Consider the following 25,003-nt stretch of genomic DNA (forward strand, 5'->3'; position numbering starts at 1 on the left):
TGTGGCAAACCAAGCAGTAAGCAACCTCAACAAAGAAATATGGAGAGACATCACAGAATACTGGATTAAGTGGAAATTTGCTTTCTTATCTGAGTTAATTGAGACTATAGTTGTTCCACATCTGCATGTTTCCCATCTGCAGATTCAATCAATCTCTGGAAAAAATTTAAGTCTGCACTGAATATATACAGAATTTATTTTCTAATGATTATTCCCTAAATACAACAGTGATTTATATAACATTTTCATTGTTTTAGGTAATGTAAGTCATCTAGAGATGATTAAAAGCATACAGGAGGATTTGTGGTGGTTATATGCACATACTATACCATTTTATACAAGGAACCTAAGCATCTATGATTTTTTGTTATCAATGGAGGGTCCAGGAACCAATCTCCAATGAATAACAAGGATGTCTATACATTAAACTATTATAATTTTTCATATTCTCAAACTTCCAGGAAGTTGTGGTAAACTATTAGTTCTAAATGCAACTATTTCCTTCCTCTTCCCTTATAATAAAACTTAGTTTTGAATAAATACATTTCCTAGAATTCCTTATGCTTTGATCATGCAAATAAATTTTTGCTAATTAGTTCTAAGTATAATTGATGTGCAACAACTTCAAGGAAACATTTTTAAAGGTAGCTGGTATGTACTCTTTGCTTCCTTCCACATCTTATTTTCTCCTGCCAGCTGGAAGGGAGCCATAATGACTGGAGCTAATGCAGCCATACTGAATTATTATCACTCCCACAATATTTCATGTACTCATCTCCCTTTCCCTATTCCCAATGTACTACTCTAGTTCAGTTCTAAGTTTTTAATGAGACATTGGACTAGCCATTTATTACAAAAATCAGCTTATCTTTGTAATATCCTTCAATGCTTTATAGGAAGCACTGTATTAATATTTGCTGAACACATGATCTAATGGTCTAAGAATATATTTATTGTGTACTTGTTTAAATATAGGCTTCATTATTATGTAGGCATAGTGAGGCCAACAAATGGGGATATGACTCCCACTGAAAAGATTGTTGTACTCACAGATCCCAAGAGGAAGTGGACATTATGCTATGAAAGTCTAGGGTTGGTCTGGAGGCAGGAGATGGGGGAATTCTGGATAAGAGCATTTATTGTTATTGTGGAAGGGGCAGGTTTCCAGTCGGTTAGACTGGATAATTTCAGTAAGCTCTGCGGCATAGTGGCTGCTCCTAATCTCTGGTACCTGGCCCTGGAATGTTAGTGGCAGGTGGATAGTGACCTAAAGTGTAGGAGTTCCATAAAAAAAGTGGCTGGGGTAGCAGACTCTGGACTGGTTGATTTTCATTTGAAAAAAATACACTCAAGAGCAAGTGGCTTCCTCTATCTAGGAAGCATCAGAAGACAGAAAGCAAAAGACATGGTTAATATAACCTGTATACCCAGCTCCCCTTCATCAAGATGGCACCAAGGTTGGGCTCCAGTAGGCATGTATGTACAATGTATGCCTGTTCTCTGACTGTTGTGGTTTGGATATGAAGTGTCCCTCAAAAGCTCCTGTGTGTGACAATGCAAGAAGGTTTAGAGGAAAAATTATTGGGTTATGAAAGCCTTAACCCAATCATTAGATTAATCCCCTGATGGGATTAACTGAGTGGTAACTGAAGGCAGGTAGGGTGTGACCGGAGAAGGTGGGTCCCTGGGGGTGTGCCTATGAGCTATATATTTTGTATTTGGCAAGTGAAGTCTCTCTCTGCTTCCTGATCACCACGTAAGCCACTTTCCTCCACCACACTCTTCCACCATGATATTCTGCCTCACCTGGAGCCCTGAGGAATGGAGCTGGCCTTCTATGGACTGAGACCTCTGAAGCCCTGAGCCCCTAATAAACATTTCCTCCCCTGAAATTGTTCTTGTCAAGTCTTTCAGTCACAGTGGAAAAAAAAAAGCTGACCAAAACACTGACTATGGTTAACTAGTCTAAGGGTGCATTTGACCCAAGATATGATATCTGAGAATTTACAACTATAATAAGAGTCTTCCAGGCACTTAAACTCTGTTCAGTCATGTTTTCTGCATGCATAGGTTGAAATTGAGAAAACTGGTTACACAGAGAGGGGAATGCAATAGATAACGGAGAAGAGACAGAGACCCAGGGACAAAAGGGACAAATGCACAGAGAGATCACCCTTGAAATTTCCTGTCACTTTTCAGTCTCTAGTTTTAAAGTCATCCTGAGAATGATCTGCATTCCTGATCTTGGGTTTCATAAAATTTCTCGTATCCTTAAAAACTCCCTTATGTTTGATGTTATTGGTAATTACAGCAGACCTCATTAACATAGAAATTTCCTAGGAATTATCATGAGAAAGTATAAAGATCCCAAAATTGAAAATTAAGCCAATAGAAAGAACTCCAGACAACACTTATTTTCTTTTTCTGAGCTCCTCTCTGACCTTCTAATCAACAATCTCAAACTCTTCATTTCCCAACAATTCTGAGGCAGTTTTCCAGACAGTTTGATTCATTTGACTCAACTCCTTTGAGATCCATTCTGTATTAAACACCTTCATTCCCTCCTTAATGGCTATCCTGTATGTAGTTTTTTTGACCTTGACTCCCATTCATTCTTCAACATACATTTGTTTCTTTCTATTGTCTTGGTTTACATTTATCCAAAGCACATTTCTGTAAAAAAATGACGTTCACATGCATGCAACTGAGCAATGGAGGAAGTGGGTCCTTATAACACAGAAATCGTGTTGATTGCTACAGGAATTTTCCCACAATGGAACCAAGGCACAGCAGACAAAAACCCAGGGAGTACACTCAGCTGAGCTCACAGTAAGTCACAGGGTGGACTTAATTTGTGTGTCACTCACTCTTCTTTGCTGTGTTTCTCCATATGCTGCCTTGAGGCAGTATTTATTTATTACATGATTCTCCCTACTATTTGGATATTTTTCCTTGTCTCCCAAATTCTTCAACCTCAACTGTTTTATACCACTCTTCCATCAAGATCTCTTACCTCCCACCCACCTCACTTTTCCATAAAGTTGCACAGTTATAAAGTTGTCTATCAGGAATTTGGGGAACATTAAATTGCATTAGGATTTTAATTGTGTCCATATTAGTGCTGTTTGACTATTTAAATATGATTATAGATTTCCCAAACTTATTTTCCCTTAAGCCCTCTTCTCTTCATATTCTTCAAACAATAAATTTTTTAGAAACACACGTTATAGAAAATATTCTCTGTGTATGTCTGTGTGTTCGATCAAATATAATGGACAAGAAAATTAGTTTCTAGTCCTAACTTAATATTTGAGCATATATAAATATCTATGGATTTTATTGTAACCTGTTTATATTTGGTCCAACTAGATATAACTTTCTTGAATTCCACATCTACTTATCTTATGTAGCATACCTGAAGCTTTTATTTCTTTTATTTTAATATATATTCATACCAATATTTCAGGACTGAAGAGTTCATCTTTTTTGTGCCATGGGAAATAAAAACTACAAATACACAAGAATAAATGAAAGTCATTGATAACTATTAATATTTACTTAGAATAGAAAATGAGTAAAATATACATCGATAAAAATTAAAACACTATATTGTCACCAATACTTTATTTAATAGTCTTAATGATCTAGGTAATAAGTGTGGAGAAGTTCACTATGAAACAAATTCTAATTTAGAAATTACATGAATTGAGGATAATGTTAGCATTCAGATTTATAGTTGTCTTCATCTGAATCTAGGGATATTTCAAGGACTATTTAAGACTTACTAAAATGTCTGCTCAAGTAATTACTTTTTCTTAACGTTATGAATGAGCCAAGTTATATCATTGTGCTTAGATAATAATAAAGCATAAACACATTAATTAGAATATTTCATTTGCGATTATGATGATTAAAATGACATCTTCGAATTGTAGACCTTTTAACATTAAAATGCTAATTTTCTCAATTATTGAAAGATAAAGCAGTATCTGATATTTTCTAGGTATATAACAAATGGTTTACTTGAATTCAATATTAAAGTAATTAGATCCATCCATGGCTTTGATTTTTTAATTTAAAATAGCTGATTAAAGATATAATAAACTCAATCACATAGTCGTTTTGTTTAAGAAATGGCATTGGGCTAGGAATAAGAACTATTCCCCTGATTGTATGAGAAGTAAATACTCTAGCTGTGAGGCCTGAGGAAGAGCAATGAGCTTGGTTGGCCACAGCAATGAGGCCTCTCTTCTGAAACCTGTCTCAAATCAAGGGCAGCAGGAAAGGAAAGTGAGGGGGGTTTGGCCAGGCAGTGGCGGGAAGTACAGGGTTAATGCCATAGGACCATCTTCACCTCTTAGTGTGAAATTTTGTTCCTCATTAACCTTGTTCACCTGAGTACTTTCCTCACAAGGCAGGGACCAAGAATGCCAGAAGGCCTTTCTTATCGCATTTAGACTAACAGAATCTGAAGGTAAGTAGACTCCCTCCTACATCTTTAGGTTGAATAAACCTACAAAGGATTAATAATTTGGTTGTCATTTCCTTTCTTTCATTATTTAAGCAAATGCAAACCTTAGGATGTAGCCTGAAGTACAATAATGTACTTGCCTCCAAGGTTAAAATGCTGGGTAACCCAATGTCAAATGCAACTCTGCATATACACAGAATGACTATACAGTAGCTCAAGTAGTGTCCCTCTTTGTAACATTGGAAATTGTATTGTGTGTTAGGATGGACTGTATTGTATCACACATTAAAAAATAATCCATGAATCTAAAATAAATAAATAAATAGAATATATATATTATATATATATACATATATATATATATATATATATATATATATATACACACATATATATATATATCACTCAGTTATACATTACCCAAAACAAGTTGGCTGAGAGAGTGAGAGGGACTCTTCTAAACACACTGAGCCGGACTGGTCAGATACAGATATGCCATCTGGAACAAGAGGTTCCTTGTAATACACAAGGGGGATCTGAAGAGATTTGTTTTTGTATTTGCAATAAAACAATTCTGTAGCAATGGGGATTGCACATCAGGTTTTTAATGCTTCAAACTGGAAGTGATATATATTGCTTCTCACAGAACACTGGCCAGAACTTATTCACATGAACTCATTCTCATGAACTCACTTAAATGAAGGGAGATAAAAAAATGCATATTTTGATAGCAGTAAATATCTCTGTCACATATGGCAGTATGTTAAAGCGATGTAGTATTTTTTTAATAAATCAATGTCAATGATATTACCATTCATCCTTTGTAATAAAGAAACACCTGGGGGGGTGGTACTGGGGTTGAATCCAAGGGCATGTAACCACATCCCCAGCCCTTTTTTGTATTTTATTTAAAGACAGGGTCTCTCTGAGTTGCTGAGGGCCTCACTATGTTGCTGTGGCTGGCTTTGAACTTGTAATCCTCCTGCCTCAGCCTTGCAAGCTGCTGGGATTACAGGTGTACACTACTGCACCAGCCAAGAATCACAATTTTGAATCAATAAAAATCAGTTACTTTCATGGACCAAAATGTCAAAGTTACTAATGTTTTCATCAACATATAATATGTGCTAATTAGTGACCACAAAGAGTCACTATTCAAAGGATACTGCATGTATTGACTTGTTAAATCTTTATAGAATATACACTTATATATGAAACATGTTATTGATGAGAAAATATAAGCAGGATATGTTAATTTTAACAAAATCTTTTTAAACATGACTTTTTTGACTTTTTGTTAATCCATAAAAGATATTTACAAAACTACAGTTACTTTGACTAAAACTAATTTTTTTTCACTTGAGAAGCATTGGGCATTTCAAATAGCCAATAAGTCAAGCTTAATTTAAAGCACCAGGTTTAATTTAAAGATAGGAATTGGCTCTGACATTTAGAGTATATTTTAAATTTTTTATCAACTCAGGCAGAAAATCTTAGCTGTAGGTACAAAAGGTACACTGCAGTGTATTAGAAAACCTAGAATAAAAATAACCCTATATAATCAGGTACAGAAAGAAACTTATGACTTGAATCTGGTTCAAGTTTTATAGCAATTACCGGGTTCTTTTCTTTTCTAATCTCTCCTTCCTCTTAAAAGTTTTCCTGAATCCAAAACAAAACAAGTTTAGAACAATGACAATTCCTTGAATATTAAAAAATTTAAAACGGGGATGTACGCTGTTTTAAATATTTTAACTAATATCACTGAAACAGATATATCTGTTATCACCTATTTCCTTTCAATGCCATTTGAAATAATTGACAAACTAGATATTGCAGGATAGTTCTCTTGCTGGATGTCCTTCAATATTTTGGCAAAGCATGTCCTGTTTCCCAAGGGTATAAACCTCAGGAGGACTTCTTTCCCAGGTCCCTCAGCTATGGTGCAACTGATCCACCATCCTGGGCAGCTTCCCTGAGCAACATGGGACCCGCTTACCATGAACTCTAGGCTTCTTTTGTTCCTTGCTGTCTTATGTAAGTAATACATAATTCATCATGTGTGTGAGTGTTCTGTCTCACTGGACTCAGACAAGTTGGTAACTACTGTACTTTGAATTTACTTTTCAGACATATTGGTGCTGGGTAGCTGCTTTTATCATGTACTTATCAAGATTTTGGTAGTATCCTATCGTACTAGAGCTAAATATGGCTAGGTTTTGGCACCACAAAGCAACAGTAAGGAAATCAACAGAGCTGGTATTACTTAGTATGACTTCTAGGCACCTCACTTTTCCAGTTGTTGGGATTAAATTAAATTTGATGACAATAATGACAATCATGGTGATGCTAATCATATCTAACATTTATTAGGTATGATAATACCTAATAAATCAATGATGAAAAGTTACTGTGCAAAGCACAGGGTATTTATTAATTTCAAATCCTCATGATCACCTAATAAAGTAGGTTTTGTTTTTATTCCCATAAATACAAGGAAGCACAGATTTGATGGGATTTGTGCAATGTCATGCAGCAAGTAAGTGGTAAAGTCAGGATTTAAACCAAAAAGACTCCAAAGTTTGATTGCTCAATCCCTACACTGTGAGAAGTGCCTTAGTAAGAAGCAGACATTTCTGATGACAAGGTTCTTCACGAGGAGAACCCTCACTAGTTCACCATCCTTGTTTCTGCTTTAGCAATGTATTCACCTCTCAGCAAATCCACCTCCCAGGTCCCTAGGCCTGGATTGTTCTTCCCTGAGATATTTGCATAGCTGCTTTCTCATTTTACTTAGGACTTTTCTCAACTGTGTAATCTTTAAAGAGACTGTTTCTGACCACTCTTATCAAGATAGTCATTCTCTGTCACTTCTTTCTATATCATTCAGAACACCTGTCACCATCACAATATTACATATTACTTTATTATGTGCAACTGCCAACAGAATGTAACTCCTCCAGAAAAGGAACTCTTTCTGTCCTCAATGTTCACACTTATAACAAGATTTGAATACATATGCATATTCTCTATGAATCCAGCTATCTGTCCATCCATCCATTTACCCATTCCTCCATCTGTCCACCTTCCATCTATCCTTCCTTCCACCCATCTACCTGCTCATCAATCATTTTTCTACACTTACAATATAAAGTGCTACACATTATTTAATCATTCACTATTAAAAATAAGGCACTTTTGATTACTTCATTAGGGTAAAATGTTTATTATCTTTTCTGCTTTTGTTTCTTTTTCTCATCCTCACTTCAAAAGAAAATCCTGAGCAATCTGAATGCAACACTTGGAACACTCATATGTTGAACAGAAATATAGCTTTTCATCTTACCTAAGTGAAGAGGGTAAGTTTTAAATTCAAACTGTACAGGGTTCTGTTTATACATTTATTTATTCTTGAACTTTATGTGGCAATCACTGTTTTGTGATCTCCCAAGTTCAATTTGAATCCAGAATGATACTGCACTGAAATCATTACCATCATGCCACTATTTTTCACTCCAGATCAATTACTGTTTAAAGGACACTTAGGAGTCATACATACAGTTTTTTAAGAGGAAAAACTGAAAGATGTGAAATTGGCTATAATAAAAGAGGATGTCTTTTCTAAGTATGTGTGAAGACAATGGATCAGACATCTAAAATTGTAATGATGCTGGGTTCTTTTATTTCATTCTGAAGGTATTTCCTTCTTTTCATATTTAAGATTATTTGGGGGGACATGATGTGGTTTTCTGTGTATGAATTTAGAAAGAGACCAAATAGCTACTATCTACTTAGTAGATTTTATGGACTTCTGGATACATTTCCTATTCCCAAAATTATTTCTTCTTTTTCCCTGAACTGAAAACTGGTCATCATTCAATTGAATTTCTAGATTTTCAGTGCAAGGGGCAATATCTTAGATAATTATTGAATCCTATCCCAAACTCCCTGGTTTACCAGTATCTTGAAGGCAGTTTACAGATGAGTCTTGGAAATAGAAAATCCAGGGGTGACACACTACAGATGGGGGAAATGCCAGGAGTCAAGAAAGGGGCACTGAAATGGGAAGTGGAAAAATCCATGTGATCAAACCTTGTGGAACACACACATTTCAGCTCTTCTTTTTTCTTTATTTCAGCCCTTCTTTATTTTTATTTTTTTTATTTTTATTTTTACAGATTGCATTTTGATGCCCGTCTTGGAGGAGCCATAAGCAGTATATTGCAAAGAGCCCAGACAATTGAGAGGTGTTTGCTGAACCCGTAAAACTGAAAGAATCAAACAGAATCAGATCCTGAATGTTGGTATAAAATGTTTCACTTCTTCACTGTTGTTCATGTATCCTTCTTAGCTTACACATATTAACATGCTTACTGTCTTATGCATGGGTCAAAGCACTTCATACAGTTAATAATTATCTCAAGAAGTCTAAGAAATGGAAGCATTATTATTATTACTACTTTATAAATGAGAAAAAAAAAGCAAAGGAAGATTATGGAACTTGACTTTAAAACACAGAGTAGCTGGCAAATAGGTATGCTAGGGTTGACATCCAATAGTATTATTGCAGATCTGGGCTCTTAACTAATGAAATAAAAGCTAATTGGTATTAACAACAAAGCCAATAAGCATCAGGTAAATAACACTTGAATAAATAATATTCTGATTAAAAACTGAGTAGTCATTCAAATTTAGAACTTTTATAATTACAATGATGAAATATTCCTTTCTTTCTATATGAATGCTCTCCTTCTTTGTTCTATGGAATGGTGGTTGCATTTTTTAAAGATTTGTGTGCAAACCATTTGCAAACCAACTTGAAAAAAAAGAGAAAGGCAGATATCAAATTCATGTTTTGTCAATTATTTTTCTATGAATAAGATACTTGTTTCCTTATTAGCTTGTCCAAAAAAAGGAAGAAATGTTTCTTAGTGTGTACTTGGAACACAGGAAATGTCCATGTTTTTGCATTAGTTTTTCTTTTAGAAAATACAATAAATTTGATAGTAAGTTGAAGATAGTACCATCATGTATTTATAATGTTAAAAAATAAAAAGGAATATATCTAGCTTTATTCTGACCATTTACTAAATATTGTTTAATAAACTGAGTTGTAAGTTTATAAATAGAAAGTAAAATATACATATTAAACTCAAATAACATTTTATTTGCAGGTAAAGTAAAAAACCACTAAATATATGGTATGTATATGTGTATGTACATATATATGTATGTGGTATGCATATATTATATTATATATATTATATACCATATATCTTTTCTCATTTACACTCACAATTTTAAATTTTAATCTCAATGATTTTGAAATTTGAAATATATACATTGGGACCTCAGATTTAAGTCAGATAATCATGGAGCAATCACAGATCATGGAGAGAGTTCACAGGTCTACACTGTTCCAATCCCATAGACCTTGTCCAGATCCTGAGGATCCATTAGTTCTCCTAGTGAATAAAATCCTCCTCAGTGTTGGCTGCTACCCTCAAACCACCTGGCTGTGTTTTCCAGTGATTCTGTGAGCTCCTTCCCCATTCTTCTGCCTTTTCCCTTATAGACCCAAGTAGCACATAGGTCTTGCTGCTGTTTGCAGGTTGTTTCCATTGGTTTGTATTTGGGGCTTTAGAGGAGTGTATTCTCAAATAATTTTGTGTGTAGGTTTTTCCACGGCTGTTTGACTTTGCTAACCAGGTGCTCTGTTTTGATGAGAAGACTTGGGAAACACTAAAAGCTATTCTGTCACTTTCATACCATCTTTCAGAATTCTCTGTCATTTCTTAATATTTTAAAGAGCTCCATTGATTTACAATTTATAATTTACAATTTATGATTCATAATTAGATGCCCTTAAGTTCAGCTATATAAAGTCATATATAAAGTTTAACATTTAATGACTTTAGTGTATTTATGAAGTTGTACAAAAATCACCACAAACAATATTATAACATTTACATCTTCTTCTAAAATAAACCTTATAAATCATTCCCTCAGCCATACATAATTTCTAATCCACTTTTTATCTATACATTTCCATAATTTGGACATTTCATATATGAGGTATCATAAAATGGACATTTCATATATGAGGTATCATAAAATGTATGGTGTTTTTCTGTGTTTTAGATGGAATATGAAAGAAATAAACATTATTTTTTAAGTTCTTTATCTCAACTGGAGAATGGTAACAATCCACAATAAATTTTATGATGACCTATTTATATGCGATTTCAAGTCAGTTTCCTAATAAAGGGCAATAAAGCAAGCTTTGAATAGGTAATAAAGTAACTTTAGGATATAGCAAGACTATTCCAAGATCTTCACATGTGTTAATATATTTAATATTCACAGAAACTTATAAAGGGACTCTTGTTTATCATCTTAATTTTACTGATATGAAAACTGAGGCAAAGTGAAATGATGGCATTTCCCCAAGCTAAGTGGCACAGCCAGATTCCACACTCAGGTATTTTGCTTCAAAGACTACTTGTTCCTAGCCAAGTGCCTCTCTGACTTATAGGTGTTCTATCAAATACCATTCTCTTCTAAACTGGCAACAGAGGAAAAGAACTAGGGGCAAAATACTCAAAGCTTCTTCCCATTGACTACAGACATGAGAGTGGCATATATCTTAAAACTAAATCTTGAGCAATCTGAATGCAATACTTGGAATACCCAAACTAGGGGATTTACAAAGTCATTGGTTTCAGTTTCATTCATAGTTTCCAAAAGTTCTCATAATACTTTTTAAAAAATTATTTCTATCTTAAGTAAGAAATACTTTTAAAATACTCATTATTGTATCACACTAAGTTATTGAAAACCAATGGCTGCTTTTTCCTAAAGTGTATTCAGTATAGATTGATCATATTCAACTGCAATTGACAACACAATGGCTTCTTATTGAAAACATAGAATGTTAGACTTACAAGTAATTTATCAATAACTATAAGATATTAAAATACCACCCAGTAAGATGAGTATTGGATTGAGTGGAATAAAATTACTTATAATCATGTTAACTATCAAATTACTTTAAAACAGGGAAGGGAAGAAACAGTGCAAACTTTGACATGAGCCAGGCAAAGCTGGAATAATAACTCTCAGTTCCCTTCTGTCCTGAATCAACCCACCTAGGAAGTATTCTCCTTCCCTTGAGAGGAAGGAATTCTTGTGGAATAAAAACTTCTTTCTTTCTAAAATCTTAGAAAAAAACTTTTGAAGAATTTTTCCTTTTCAAGTTGCCAAAATCATTTATAGATTGAGTTACAAACTATAATAGAAAATCTACATATTACTAGAAAATTGACTAGGAAAGACTTTAAGAAGCATATTCTCACATCTAAGGTTCCCTTTTCATGATTGTATTTGCAGAACCCCATTTCCTTTTGTCATGGAACCCTACCCAAAAGTGCTCTCATCTCAGATTTTGGCTCCTGCATGGCAACAGATACAGAGTTCTGTGCTCCCTGGATCCTCAGGTGCACATGAGTTCTGATCTTACGTAACACATATAAGGTAGCTGAGTAGCATCCACCTTTGCTGGAAAGCAGGATTGGTGGGGGGGGGGGTAAACTTTTAAAGGTTCTATCTCTTGTGAAGCAGAATCCTTTGAAGCAGCACTGCTCATAAAAAGAACAGATGCTATAACATCACTGAAAACCAAAGTCGCATTTTTGAACTGCCTGAGTGAAATGATATTTTAATACGAGAGCAACAATAAAATTAAATAGCATTCAGGTTTAGCTCTTCAGTCCCAGAGGCTCGCCGCCAAGTGAATCAGTATAGCAAACCACAGAAGGCATAATCTTCATTGGCAGAATATTTCACACAGGGCTATTTTGGAAATCAAATGGAATAATTTCCCCTAAAGAACTCTGCAAACTATGAAACTGTACAAATGTATTTATAATTATTTTTGACATTTTCTGCATAGTTTTATAAAGAAAATCTGAGTGTAGTTATACTTCACATTTAGAAGCATGATAAAAGATAGCAATTTTTTTTTCAAGTTATTGTTCCTTCACATGCTGGAATAGCATTTTTAAATCTCCTGAGCATAGTTTTCAACATGAGTTTTGCTTGAATTTATTTCTCATATATGCACTAATGGCCAGCTTCTAATTTTTTTTAACTGGTTCATTTATCACTAATTTAAATTTTTAAAAATGAATGTAATTTTTTTTTTTTTTTTTTTGCTACCAGGGATTGAACCCAGGTGTGCTTAACCAGTGAGCCACATCCCCTGCTCTTTTTACTTTTTATTTTGAGACAGGGTTTTACTAAGTTACTTAGGACCTCCCTGAGTTCCTGAGGCTGCTTTGTACTTGCAATCCTCCTGCCTCAGCCTCCCTAGCAACTGTGATTACAGGTGTGCACCACCGTGCCCCACTGGATGTAAATCTTATAGTTACATTTCACATTGTGTTGAAAAAACAAATTTAAAGAATACTTCTACATGTTAGGGGACAGTGTGGAAGGAAGAGGGAAGTCACTTCTGCAACTAAAGAATGGAGAGGTATTGCTATGATCTGCATATTTATTTCCTCCTCAAATTTAGATGTTGAACTCCTCTAAGGTGATATTATTAGGAAGTGAAATGTCTTGTGAGGAGTTTAGGTCATGGAAACTGAGTCTACATTAATGGAATTAGTACCTCTATAAAATAGGCCCAGGGGAGCTCATTTTCCCTTCCAGGATGTGAGCACACAGCAAGGAAGTTCCATGTATGAGCCATGAAACAAGCCCTCACCCAGCATGAAATCTGCCAGCCCCCTGGTCTGGGATTTCCCAGCCTCCAGAACTGTGGGAAATAGTTTTCAGTTGCTCCTAAGCCACCCAGCTCATAGTATGTTGTTACAGCCTCTCAAATGGACTGACATAGGTGTTATCTCTTAACATGTATTGCAATTTTACAATTATGAAGCTCTACTTGTGAAACAATTTGTATGTGTATAGGAAGTACACTACAGAGCCTTTTATAACTGTGCTTCCAAACAGAAATGCTTTCCAGAAACTTACCAGTTGTGCAGTTTGTAAATTCAATATCATCAATTGCAGCTCCTCCTCCCAGGTCCCTTGTCCTGATACCTTGAAAGATGACTTTAAAGTTCCTCCACTTTCCTAGCAGGATGACAGCTTTTTGCCAGTGATTACCAAGGTTCTGCCTACTTTCTTGCCATACTTCTGAGAGTCCTTTTTCTGTCTGAAATTAAAGAGGGAAAAAATTAAAAACAACAACAATAGCAGCAATAAAAACAATAATAAATACCCAGTTATTTGGCACAAAATGATTTGACCAATGAAAATTGGAAAAAAAATTGGAACTCTGATAAAATGTACATTTTTTTCTCACTAAAATACATTTTTATCTCACTAAAACACAGGCATAGTAATCTACCAATGTTTCCCAACAGCAGTTCTAGTAAGATTAGCAATAAACTTGTTTTGGTATTTTCAGAGAAACTATCATAGCATCCTGCTCAGTTAAATCTACCTGTCCTTTCATGTACACAAAATTCTTAATATTGGATGGAATCTCAACAATTTATAGAGAAGAGGTGGGTTTATAGTTCTGGGTGCCCTATCCCCACTTTCTAATCATATTCTTTAATTATTTAGTTTGCACTTTCCTTCCAGGAGCCTAAATCACTGGCCCAGATAAAGAGAAAAGAGATGGAAAGGAAATGTGGGAAAAATCACTTACTCCTGATGTACTTGGTTAAAGATTTGTGTTGTGAATTGAGCATGGATGGAAAATGGTAATTTCTGAAATAAGCCAGATTTCAAAAATCCTATTATTACATAATTACATTATTTTTCAAAAGTCCTTTTCCTTTGCAAAATTCTTCAATTATAAAAAAGAATTAATTTTTCTAAAACTTTTATCTAAATAACTCCTCTGAATAACTGAGGCTGATCAACTAGTAGTACAATATTTTAATACATGAACAGCCCTAGTGATGTAACAAGCCACAAAATGATACATAATATAACCCTAATGATCCAGTAAAAATCATCCCTTCATTAAATATGCAGATATGCCAGTTGAGCACGTGGTCTAGACTGGGATCATATACATTGCTTCTTTGGTGTTCTAGGACTAGGCCAGTTTGATACTCGGTGATGTAACAAATCTTGATCATGGATATTTATCAAAGAAAAAGAAACAATACATTGCATTGCATTTATGGTTAGTACCCAAATAAAAAGTATTTGGTGCTAGGTCATTGTGTTTTCAGGATGAATATAAGACCATTATCTCAAGCTTGTAATCAAAATATTGGAACAGAGGGGAGCATTTAATGGAATGGTATCCAACAAATGAGATGTCCCAACAGATTCATACCATGCAACTATGAAATACATAATTTACAGTTATTTTAAAGAATATAAAACAAAAGCAAAAAGAAAAATAAATGTTTAAAGAGGGGATTCAAAAAATTACACATTCATGGTTTCAAACTTTTGGGGAATTAGTGTTAATAAATATGATTAATTTCTTGTTCTGTTGAGGGAGAAATAAATATTGTCATATGATTTTTTTGTGTGATAGAAAGTGTAACTATGTATCAATTAACTTAAGATTAACTTTGCAAAACAACTACCTATATATATATATATAGATTCTTCAGTATCTGTCTGAAAACAATGATGAATCTTTACTCGCAGAGTCAAGTGACTTCTACATTGAAGGGGATGGGAAATTCACAATTAATGGAACGTCATATCTTTCTGACAACTAACGAGAAGTTCTTTTCAAGGTTAGTCTTTGATTTGCAGTGATGTTTTAGTGATTTTGAATCAAAGAGATTATTAGTTAAATTAAAGATTAAAGTAGAGGGTATCTGTCTGACACTTAGCAATATTAGAGGCATGAATATTGATGAAAGCCTGTCTTAATTCACAAACTTTATTAACTTCTCCTATGCATCTGTCTCCAGTTATAGAATCACTTATGAGGTATATGAAGGCCCCAAAGATTTTCAATAAAAGGGACATATTTTCTTTAAATCAATGAAATTTGAACCATTTCTTAAATCTTATAACTAGGCTTCTTGTAAAAGAAAAAGAAAAGAACAGACTTAAATATTCACTGTGATTTTATGTGATAGCAAAGAAAACGAGGGTAAACATCCATGAGTATAAAATAGAATTCTAATATATTTGCAATTATTCAACTTTGGATCTAACACCAACTCTTATCCCTATAATTACCAAAGTATTCATCCAAATAAACAAGGAAATGTATTTATTTATCCATCTATTTATTCAGCAAATATTTAATGCTTATATATTGCTAGTTGTAGATTTAGATACTTTGGGTAAAAAGTGAGAAGATATGAAGCCTACCCTGTGGAGAAATTAACCTAATGAAAATAAAAATAAAATAAAAATAAAAATAAAATAAATCACTGTGGAATTGCTTTCTCTCTCTCTCTCTCTACACACACACACACACACACACACACACGTCCTTAAAGAAGAAAACATTTTTAAAAAAGTGATCATGTAGTCAACTTGCAAATATTTCTCCTACTTACAGAGATCTTTATTTATTGATATGCTGATTTTGATTCATTTTGAATGAAGAAAAGATAAAACTCTCTCACTTCTAACCCATGATTTTGCCACTAAGAAGTTCATCTGACATTCACGTGGACTTTATTGCTTTAGTTCTTCCAGAGATTGAACCCAGAACCTCCTGCATGCTAGGCAAGTGCTCTACCACTAAGTCATAACCTTAGCCCTTTAAACGCAAGACCTCAAGAAAATAAACATATGAAAAGTGATTGAACACACTAATAATAGTAAAAAAATAGTCATGAACACCAAAGTGGTTAAATTATAGAAACTGGAGAAATCTTATCTATTCAATTTAATATTTTCAGCAACCCAGAATTGATTTCCTACACAGTGTGCATATTGGCCCCGTGCCTTATGCATTGCACACTTGCCTTTGTAGTCCAAGTGTTAGCACTATTCTTTATACCGTCTTTCCTTTTGGTCATGGGAAAGTAAGTAATCAAAAGTACTGAAAATGTAGAGCCACTTCAAATTATAGAGACATATTAATATAACCACCTGGAATTTCTGTTTCATGTTTAAAGTGAATATATAAATTTTTCACAAAGAATTAGTCAATGCTCTGAAGCCATTTAAGCAATCCTTCCTTTCTCCACTTATATCTTTATCATATTATAGATGCTTGTGGAGTTTCTATGTCAGTCTCTGTTCTGGTCATCCGTCAGTGTCATACCTACTAAGTTCCTTATTACCATTTTCAGGAAAGATTTTAGTGGAGTTGCTTTTTCATGTTGCTCCTAGACATTACATATAATTATATGAATATCTAAGGAGACTGAAAATTAGAGAGAAGAAGGTAAACTTGCTGGGGACCTCAAGTTCGAAAAAAACCACAAAATGGTGAATTGCCTAAATTTTCTTTTTTCATCATGCATCCCAAGTAAAACATTAAAAGCCAGCAAACTGGAAACTCTCTTTCTAGCCAAAGAACTAGGAAAGGGCAAATCTAATAAGAAACAAAATACTTGGAAAATAACTGTTCTGTAACAGCCAGACATCACTGGAAAACCAGCCTGATCTCTACCAGCAGCACAGCAAAGGTTGAGCAGAGAAGTCCAGATTTCCATCCATGTCAGGTTATAACAGGGTCCCAAAGACTTCCCAAGATGTTCTCAAATAAAGGAAAACTAAGAAATTTATCACAGTATTGTGGTCTTATCTTTTTGGGGTAAATGTCATTTATTTCTGCAATGGAACTCTGCTTAAAACAAATCACACTCTGCTAATATTTATAGCCATTTTCATTTCACTTTTTGTGGTGCTGGGGATTGAACCAAGGATCTCACCCATGGTAGATATGTCTTCTGCCACTGAGTTACATTCCTACCCTACAGAAATTTTAATGTTTGAATAATTGGCATACTCTTCCTCAAGTGCTCCTTTATATAAAATTGCCATGACATTCTGGAAATTCGAAAACTATAGAAAGGTAAAGAATTCAGGAACTGCCAGTGGTTTGGGGAGATGGAAAGAGATTTCAATAGGAGAAGTACAGGGGAACTTTTTAGGAGAGGAAAACTTCTTTATATATTATGCAATGATAAATTTAAGCCATTGAGCCTTTGTCAAAACCCATGTCACTTTATAGCACAAAGAGTAAACTTAGGGCATGTGATTAGAAAAATAAAATCACTTAAAAGTGTGAAATATTTCTGGAAAAAATGCAGAATCTGACAAATCAGTCTAAACATGACAAAAGTGTGAAAAACCTCACTGAGGAGTCTTGGGAATTAAATTTGGAAATGAGTGACGCTCATAAGAATAAAAAGAAAAGAAGCTGTACGTAGACATTCTGGAAAGCTGCTTCCCAGAGAGGTATAAATGACTTAAGAGTTCTGAAATCCCCTGAAGATGTTTACTAGAACTGAAAAAATAATTAAATTTTTGGAAGATGATGGGAGACAGGTTTCTCTGTGTTCCAGTGAAATGTTACAGATAAGCTGAGGGAGAAGGCTGCAATGACCCACACGGTAAGGGACTATATTTGAAAATGGCAAGATTTGATATTTAGATTACTAAAGATGCAGATGGTTACATACAGAAATATTTATAGATACATGCATGCATGCAGAAATACATATTTACAGATTAGTAAACACATACACATGTGCATGTCTGTCAGCTGAGAGACCCTACAAGCAACAACATCTGACTTAGTGCCCAGACCTGGTTTCTAAAACCATTTTCCAATAAAAAGAACTGGGGTCCTTGGAGAAATGGCAGATTCTAGAAACTTCCTCAGGAAACACACATGAGCCTGAGCCAGAAAGGAAACAAGGGCTTAACTAAATACCCAAAATGACTGGTGGTATGTAAAAAGGAATACAGAAGTCAACTAAAAGTGGTCTCAGTGCCCAAAGCAAGAACAATTTAAGCAACAAAATAAATAAAGTATATTGGATTACAATGTATTGTGTACAATAAATATCAGTGGATCCATGCCGATATAAGTAAATAATAGGAAGAATGGATAAACCTCCCACACTGAAGGAATCTGAATAATTTGCATAAATATTCCAATATTAAGCAGGTGGAGTGTAAATTCCCACTCCTTCAGTGTAGACTGTACATAGTGACATTCTTTTAAAGAGGACAATGTGGAAAGGAGTGGACAGGAAAACCTGACAAACACTATTTGAGGCCAGGTAAAGTTGATGTTACCAGTTGTATCTCATTTTGGTAGCATGCCTCCTTGATAGATTGTAAAAACAACGGGATGACTGTAGTCTCACTCTCCCAAACCTATTACCAGATCCAGAGAGAAAACAACGGATTAAATACTAATGAATGAACAGTCTGCAAAATATCTGGTCAGTACTTCTCAAAACTGTCAAGATCATCAAAATGAGGAAAATCTGAGACACTACCACAAATGGAGGCCAGGCAAGCATGAGTAATACAAGAGAAACAGGACAGAGGGGTAAAGGAGGAGATCTGGATTAAGTATGGACTTCAGTTACTAATGATGTCTGATATTGGTTTATTTTTTGTGACTAATGTACCATTTTAATGTAAGATGTTGATAATAGAAGAAAAAAAGTATGGGTGTACCAGAAATCCTGGAACTATTTTCAAGATAGTTAAATAAACCTAAAACTGTTCTAAAATTTAAAAAATGTATTAAACAAATTTTTTAAATCTTCTCTTATTACATATTGATTATAGATATTATGAATATTTTATATATGTAAATTATGTAATTCTCATGAGAAATGAGAATTTATCAACTTGCATCTGAGAAAATCAGTAAAAGTAAGTAGTATTTGACCTTTATTCAATTTTAATTAAATACAGCTCAATTCATCATAGTTAAAATATAGAACCAAACTAGAAGCCCTTTAAGAGATGATTGGATAAAAAAAGTGGTATATATATATATATATATATATATATATATATATATATGATGGAATATTCCTCAGCTTTAAAGAAGAATGAATTTCTGGCATTTGCTGATAAATGGATAGAGTTAGAGAATATCATGCTAAGCCAAATAAGCCAAACTCAAAATACCAAAGGCCAGATGTTTTCTCTGATAATGCAGATGCTAATTCACAATGGGGAGAGATAGGGAAAAATAGAGTTACTTTATATTAGGTTGAGGGGAGGAAAGGGAGGCGCAGGGGTAGGGGGTAGAAATGATAGTGTGAAACAGACATTTTACCTCATGTACATGTATGACCGCATGACTGATATGATCCTATAATATGTATAATCGGAAAATGAGAGATTACACTCCATGTATGTATGATCTATGAAAATGTATGTATGCATGCATTCTACTGTCATGCACAACAAATTAAAACAAAAAAAATTTAAAAACATGGTTTCTTTTTATTTTATATTTTGCCTTTGGTGAGCAAGTTTTTAAAATTTAATTTTATTGTTATTTGTTCTTTTTTATGTATACATGACAGTAGAGTGTATTTTGATACGTTATATATATATGGAACATAACTTATTCTAATTAGGATCCCACTCTTGTGGTTGTACATGATGTGGAGTTTCATTGGTCATGTATACAACACATATATAAGGATAGGAAACTAATGTCTGACTCATTCTACTGTCATTCCTATTCCCATTCTCCCTCCCTTCCCTTCATTCCTTTTTGTCTAATTCAATGAATTTCTAATCTTCCCCTCCCTACTCTCCCTTCTTATGGGATAGCACATGGTTTCTAAATAATCCAATAAATAAAACTTTCTTTTGTGTCTTCTAAACCCATGAATTGTTTTTGCCATAATTTTTTGAATTCCATCAATAGAAAAAAAAATGTTATAGGAGTAGAGAGACAGTAGAATAAATCTAACATAATTTTCCTATGTACATATACAAAAATACACAAGAGAATCCCACCATGGTGCCCACCCACAAGAATGGGGTCCTAATTAGAATAAGATATATTCCATGTTTGTATAATTTTATCAAAATGGATTCTACTGTCATGTATAACTAAGAAGAATGAATACAAAAAAAACCCGTTGTATTTCAATAAACAATGCTCACAAAATATTAAGCTATAACTGATATGAAACAAGACTCCATGCCATACAAGAATCTTTCTATATCTAAACAACAAAATAAAATAATTTCATCTAAGTTTCAACTGAAGCACTGTATAGGCCCCTGTTTTATTACCTGACAAAGGAAAGACTAGATTGTAGAATATCTCAAGACACATAGATGGTTTTACTGGCATTAAAATCCTTCACATTTAATATATTTAAAATATCCTTTAAGAAATGGAAGAGTAGCTACAAGTTTGAGTGTCTGTATCTTGCAAATACATATATATATACATATATATAATTAGTTAAGTCATCTAAAATATCAACTATCTGAAAAAAATGAGTACCTGTAATACAAAATTTTAATTTCTTAAATTGCAAATATATCAAAATGAAGTTTATATATGTGACTGCTATTTTGATTCTCAAAAATAAAATGAAAGCAAGTATAGAGTATTTAAAATTTGCATAAGATCTTTAACTTGGAAATATCTTACCATCAGCTAATACAATTGAAGAGAAATATGAAGTCAGTGACTCTAATTTTCACAGAAAATTTTCTACCCAAGAGAATAACTATGAGGGTTAAACAAATTTACTCTTTGGGTAGATGTGTGCAAATATAAACATATATAAAATATTTTACATGTGTTATAGAATTATTTTAAACAGGCAGAAGATCCTCACTTGTTTGATAGAATAGAATTCCTTTAAATTCAAAAAGTTTATTTCCTCACAATTTTCTTCAAAGATGTAGAAAACCAAAATAGGACCCGCAGGTGACGAAGGCATTTTAATGCAAAGCATTATAAAGATCAGTGACACTGAAGTTGTACAAATCATTTTTGTAATTACTTTCCTTTTTTTTTTTACTATACTAATCTTTTTTCCCCAGGATTTCCAACTACAGAATCATAAACTCTTTTACATTGTATAGGATCGAAAATTTAGCTTGTTTCCATTCTCACAAACACACAAATGACATAATTAGCCCTATATACATCTCTATATGCTTTTGTAATATCACAGATAGAAAAGCCCTTTGAAGTTGCTCCTTTAGGATTAAGAGCCACATTATTTCAGGGGATTTTGTTTTTGTTTTTGTTTTGTACTGGGGATTAAGCCCAGGGGCACTTAACCCCTGAGTCACATCCCCAGTTCATTTTATACTTTGTTTAGGAACAGGGTCTTGCTAAATTGCTGAGGAACTTGCAATCCTCCTGCCTCAGCCTCCCAGGCCTCTGGGATTACATGCTTGTGCCACTCTGCCCAGTAAAAGTCACATTCTTTTTTTTTTTCCCAACCAACTACTTTTATTTTTTTTCTCTTATTTTTTTATTTGTTCTATTTCATTATACATGACAGCAGAATGCATTTTGGTTCATTACACATAAATGGAGTATACTTTTCATTTCTCTGATTGTACAGTGTAGAGTCACACCATTCATGCAATCATATGGATGGATGATATCCAGCTCATACCACCATCTTTCTCACACCCTATCCCTTCCCCTTCCCTCATTCCCCTCTGCCTAATCCAAAGTTTCTCCATTCTTCACTTACACCCCCCCCATTATGTATCAGCATCCACTTATCAGAGAAAATATTTGGCATTTGGTTTGAAGGGTTGGTTTATCTCACTTAGCATGATATTCTCCAACTCCATCCATCTACCTGCAAATGCCGAAATTTCATTCTTCTTTAAGGCTGAGTAATATCTGATTGTGTGTATATATACCACAGTTTCTTTATCCATGCATCAATTGAAGGGCATCTAGGTTGGTTCCACTATCTAACTGTTGAGAATTGAGCTGCTATAAACACTGATGTGACTGATTAACTGTAATATGCTGATTTTAAGTCCCTTGGGTATAGGTCAAGGAGTGGGATAGCTGGGTCAAATGGTGGTTCAATTCCAAGTTTTCTAAGAAGTCTCCATACTGCTCTCTATAATGTTTGCAACAATTTACACTCCCACCAGCAAAGTATGAGAGTACCTTTTCCCCATATCCTTGCCAAAATTCAATGTTGCTTGTATTCTTGATAATTGCCATTCTAATTGGAGTGAGATGAAATCTTAGTTTGATTTGCATTTCTCTAGTTACTAGAGATGTTAAACATTTTTTCATTCATTTGTTGAACTATGGTATATCTTCTTCAGTGAGATGTCTGCTCAATTCCTTAGCCCTTGTATTAATTGGGTTCTTTGTATTTTTGGTGTTAAATTGTTTGAGTTCTTTATAAATCCTGGAGATTAGTGCTCTATCTGACTGTGGTAAAGATTTTCTTCTACTCTGTAGACTCTCTCTTCACATTATTGTTTGTTTCCTTTGCTGAGAAAAAATTTTTCAGTTTGAATTCATCCCATTTATTGATTCTTGATTTTATTTCTTGTGCTTTGGGAGTCTTGTTAAGGTCCTAGGTCAATATGATGACAATTTGGGCCTATTTTTTCTTTTATTTGGTATGGGGTCTCTGGTCTCTGGTCTAACTCCTAGGTCCTTGATCCATTTTGAGTTGAGTTTTGTGCAGGGTGAGAGATAAGGGTTTAATATAATTTTGCTGCATATGGATTTTCATTTTCCCCAGCACCATTTGTTGAAGAGGCTATCTTTACTTCACTGTATATTTTTGGCACCTTTGTCGAATATGAGATTACTGTAATTATGTGGGTTTGTCTCTGTGTCTTCTATTCCGTACCATTGGTCTACCTGTCTATATTGGTTCCAAAACCATGCCATTTTTGTTACTATAACTCTGTAGTATAGTTGAAGGTCTGGTTTTGGATGCCTACTGCTTTACCCTTCTTAGTAACAATTACTTAAGCTATTCCAGATCTCTTAGCCTTCCAAATGAATTTCATGATTGCTTTCTCTATTTCTATTATGTATGCCATTGGGGCAGATTGCTCACTGCCAGGCGCATATCATCTGCCATTTGCCTGCCTCTCCCCTGTCCATTGCCTGCCTTGCACCTGCATCACCCACCACACGAGGTTCACCCACCACACGAGGTTCTCACCTCCCGATCGACGGACAACAGTCACCAAACTGATAGCCGACTGCCAGTGGAGCACTAGCTGCCTGCTGTTGCCTGGAAGTTCACTGTTACAGTACCTGCAGGTTTGATTACACATGGCTGCCACCAGTTTGAGACAACAGCCAGGCCCATAGGACCCCTGGCCGGACTGACTGAGCCCCGTCTCCAGGAGCCCTGAACCGGACCGATCACTCCCTGCCTCTGGGACCCTCATATTGACTGCTCCCTGCCGCCAGGAACCCCAGACCAACTGACTGTGCCCTATCACCAGGACCCCAGACCAACTGATTGCACCCGACCTCCAGGATCCCGCAACCACACCAAACATACCCGAACTCCAGGACCCCTGCCTGACCAACCACATCCTGCCTCCAGGACCTCCAGATGACCATGTCCACACCCTGAGTTGCAGCTCCACATTTGCAAACACATTTCAAAGCCAGAGCGGCCATCTTGGATAATCCTGGAAGCCATAGCTCTGATCTTTAGGTGGAGCAAATCCCATCCTGAGATGCCTGCTGGAGACTTGAAACTCAATGTCAGGTACTTCTCATGCATCAGGCTACTGAACACTGGGAGGTTTCATTACTATATGACTGTTATACTGTAGATTTTCTTTTTTCTCCTTATTAAAACATTCTACGTTTTTATTTCTTTACTTTTCTTGCTCCCTTTTCCTTTTGTTTACCTGTTCCCTCAGAGTCTCTTTCTCCCTTTTTTGCATGCTAACATGCAATTTCTTTTCATTACACTCTCACATTTTCTATTATCTAGAACTTCTGTATAATCTTTTCTTATCCCATTAACAGTCACATTCTACATCCCTCTGCATCCTCTTTGTCCTCCATTAGAAACTGCAGACCTTATTGCAAATCGGTTAGTTTTACTGAAGATAATATTTGAACTCATTCTGTTTATTGTGACAATTTTGTTATTGTCCTCATAGGGGCTATTTGGTCTAGGATTGCATTGTGTCTGAATTGGGCACTGCTAATATTGATCTCCCCTTAAAGAAAGGGTTTTGGAAACCTATAGGGCCATTATACGCCTATAGGAGGAAATCTGCAATACCCCAGATCTGCACTGCTAGAGGGGAAGATACGTGAACAACATGAAAAAACAAGGGAAGAAAATGATCCAAACAAATCTAGATTCTATATTGATAGAATCCAATGACAGTATGTTAGAAGAAATGCCAGAAAAGGACTTCAGATTATACATGGTTAAGATGATTCACGAAGCAAAGGATGAGATAAGAGAGCAAATGCAGGCAATGAATGATAATACCAATAAGCTGAAAGAGCACCTGCAGGAAGCAAAAGATCATTTCAACAAAGAGATAGAGATTCTCAAAAAAAAAAAAAAAAAAAAAAAAAAAAAA

General features: G+C 34.7%; 1 protein-coding gene across 1 annotated transcript in view; it reads right to left on the reverse strand.

The window, feature by feature from the left end:
- The window catches only part of Malrd1 (MAM and LDL receptor class A domain containing 1), a 686,047-nt gene that overhangs the window by 233,654 nt on the left and 427,390 nt on the right, over positions 1 to 25,003 (reverse strand). Inside the window, exon 29 of the mRNA XM_047521295.1 lies at positions 13,508 to 13,691. Within this exon, the coding sequence (XP_047377251.1) occupies positions 13,508 to 13,691 (184 nt within the window). The remainder of the gene's footprint in view (positions 1 to 13,507; positions 13,692 to 25,003) is intronic.

This window comes from Sciurus carolinensis, chromosome 12, assembly GCF_902686445.1.
Source record: "Sciurus carolinensis chromosome 12, mSciCar1.2, whole genome shotgun sequence".
Taxonomy (NCBI): Eukaryota; Metazoa; Chordata; class Mammalia; order Rodentia; family Sciuridae; genus Sciurus; species Sciurus carolinensis.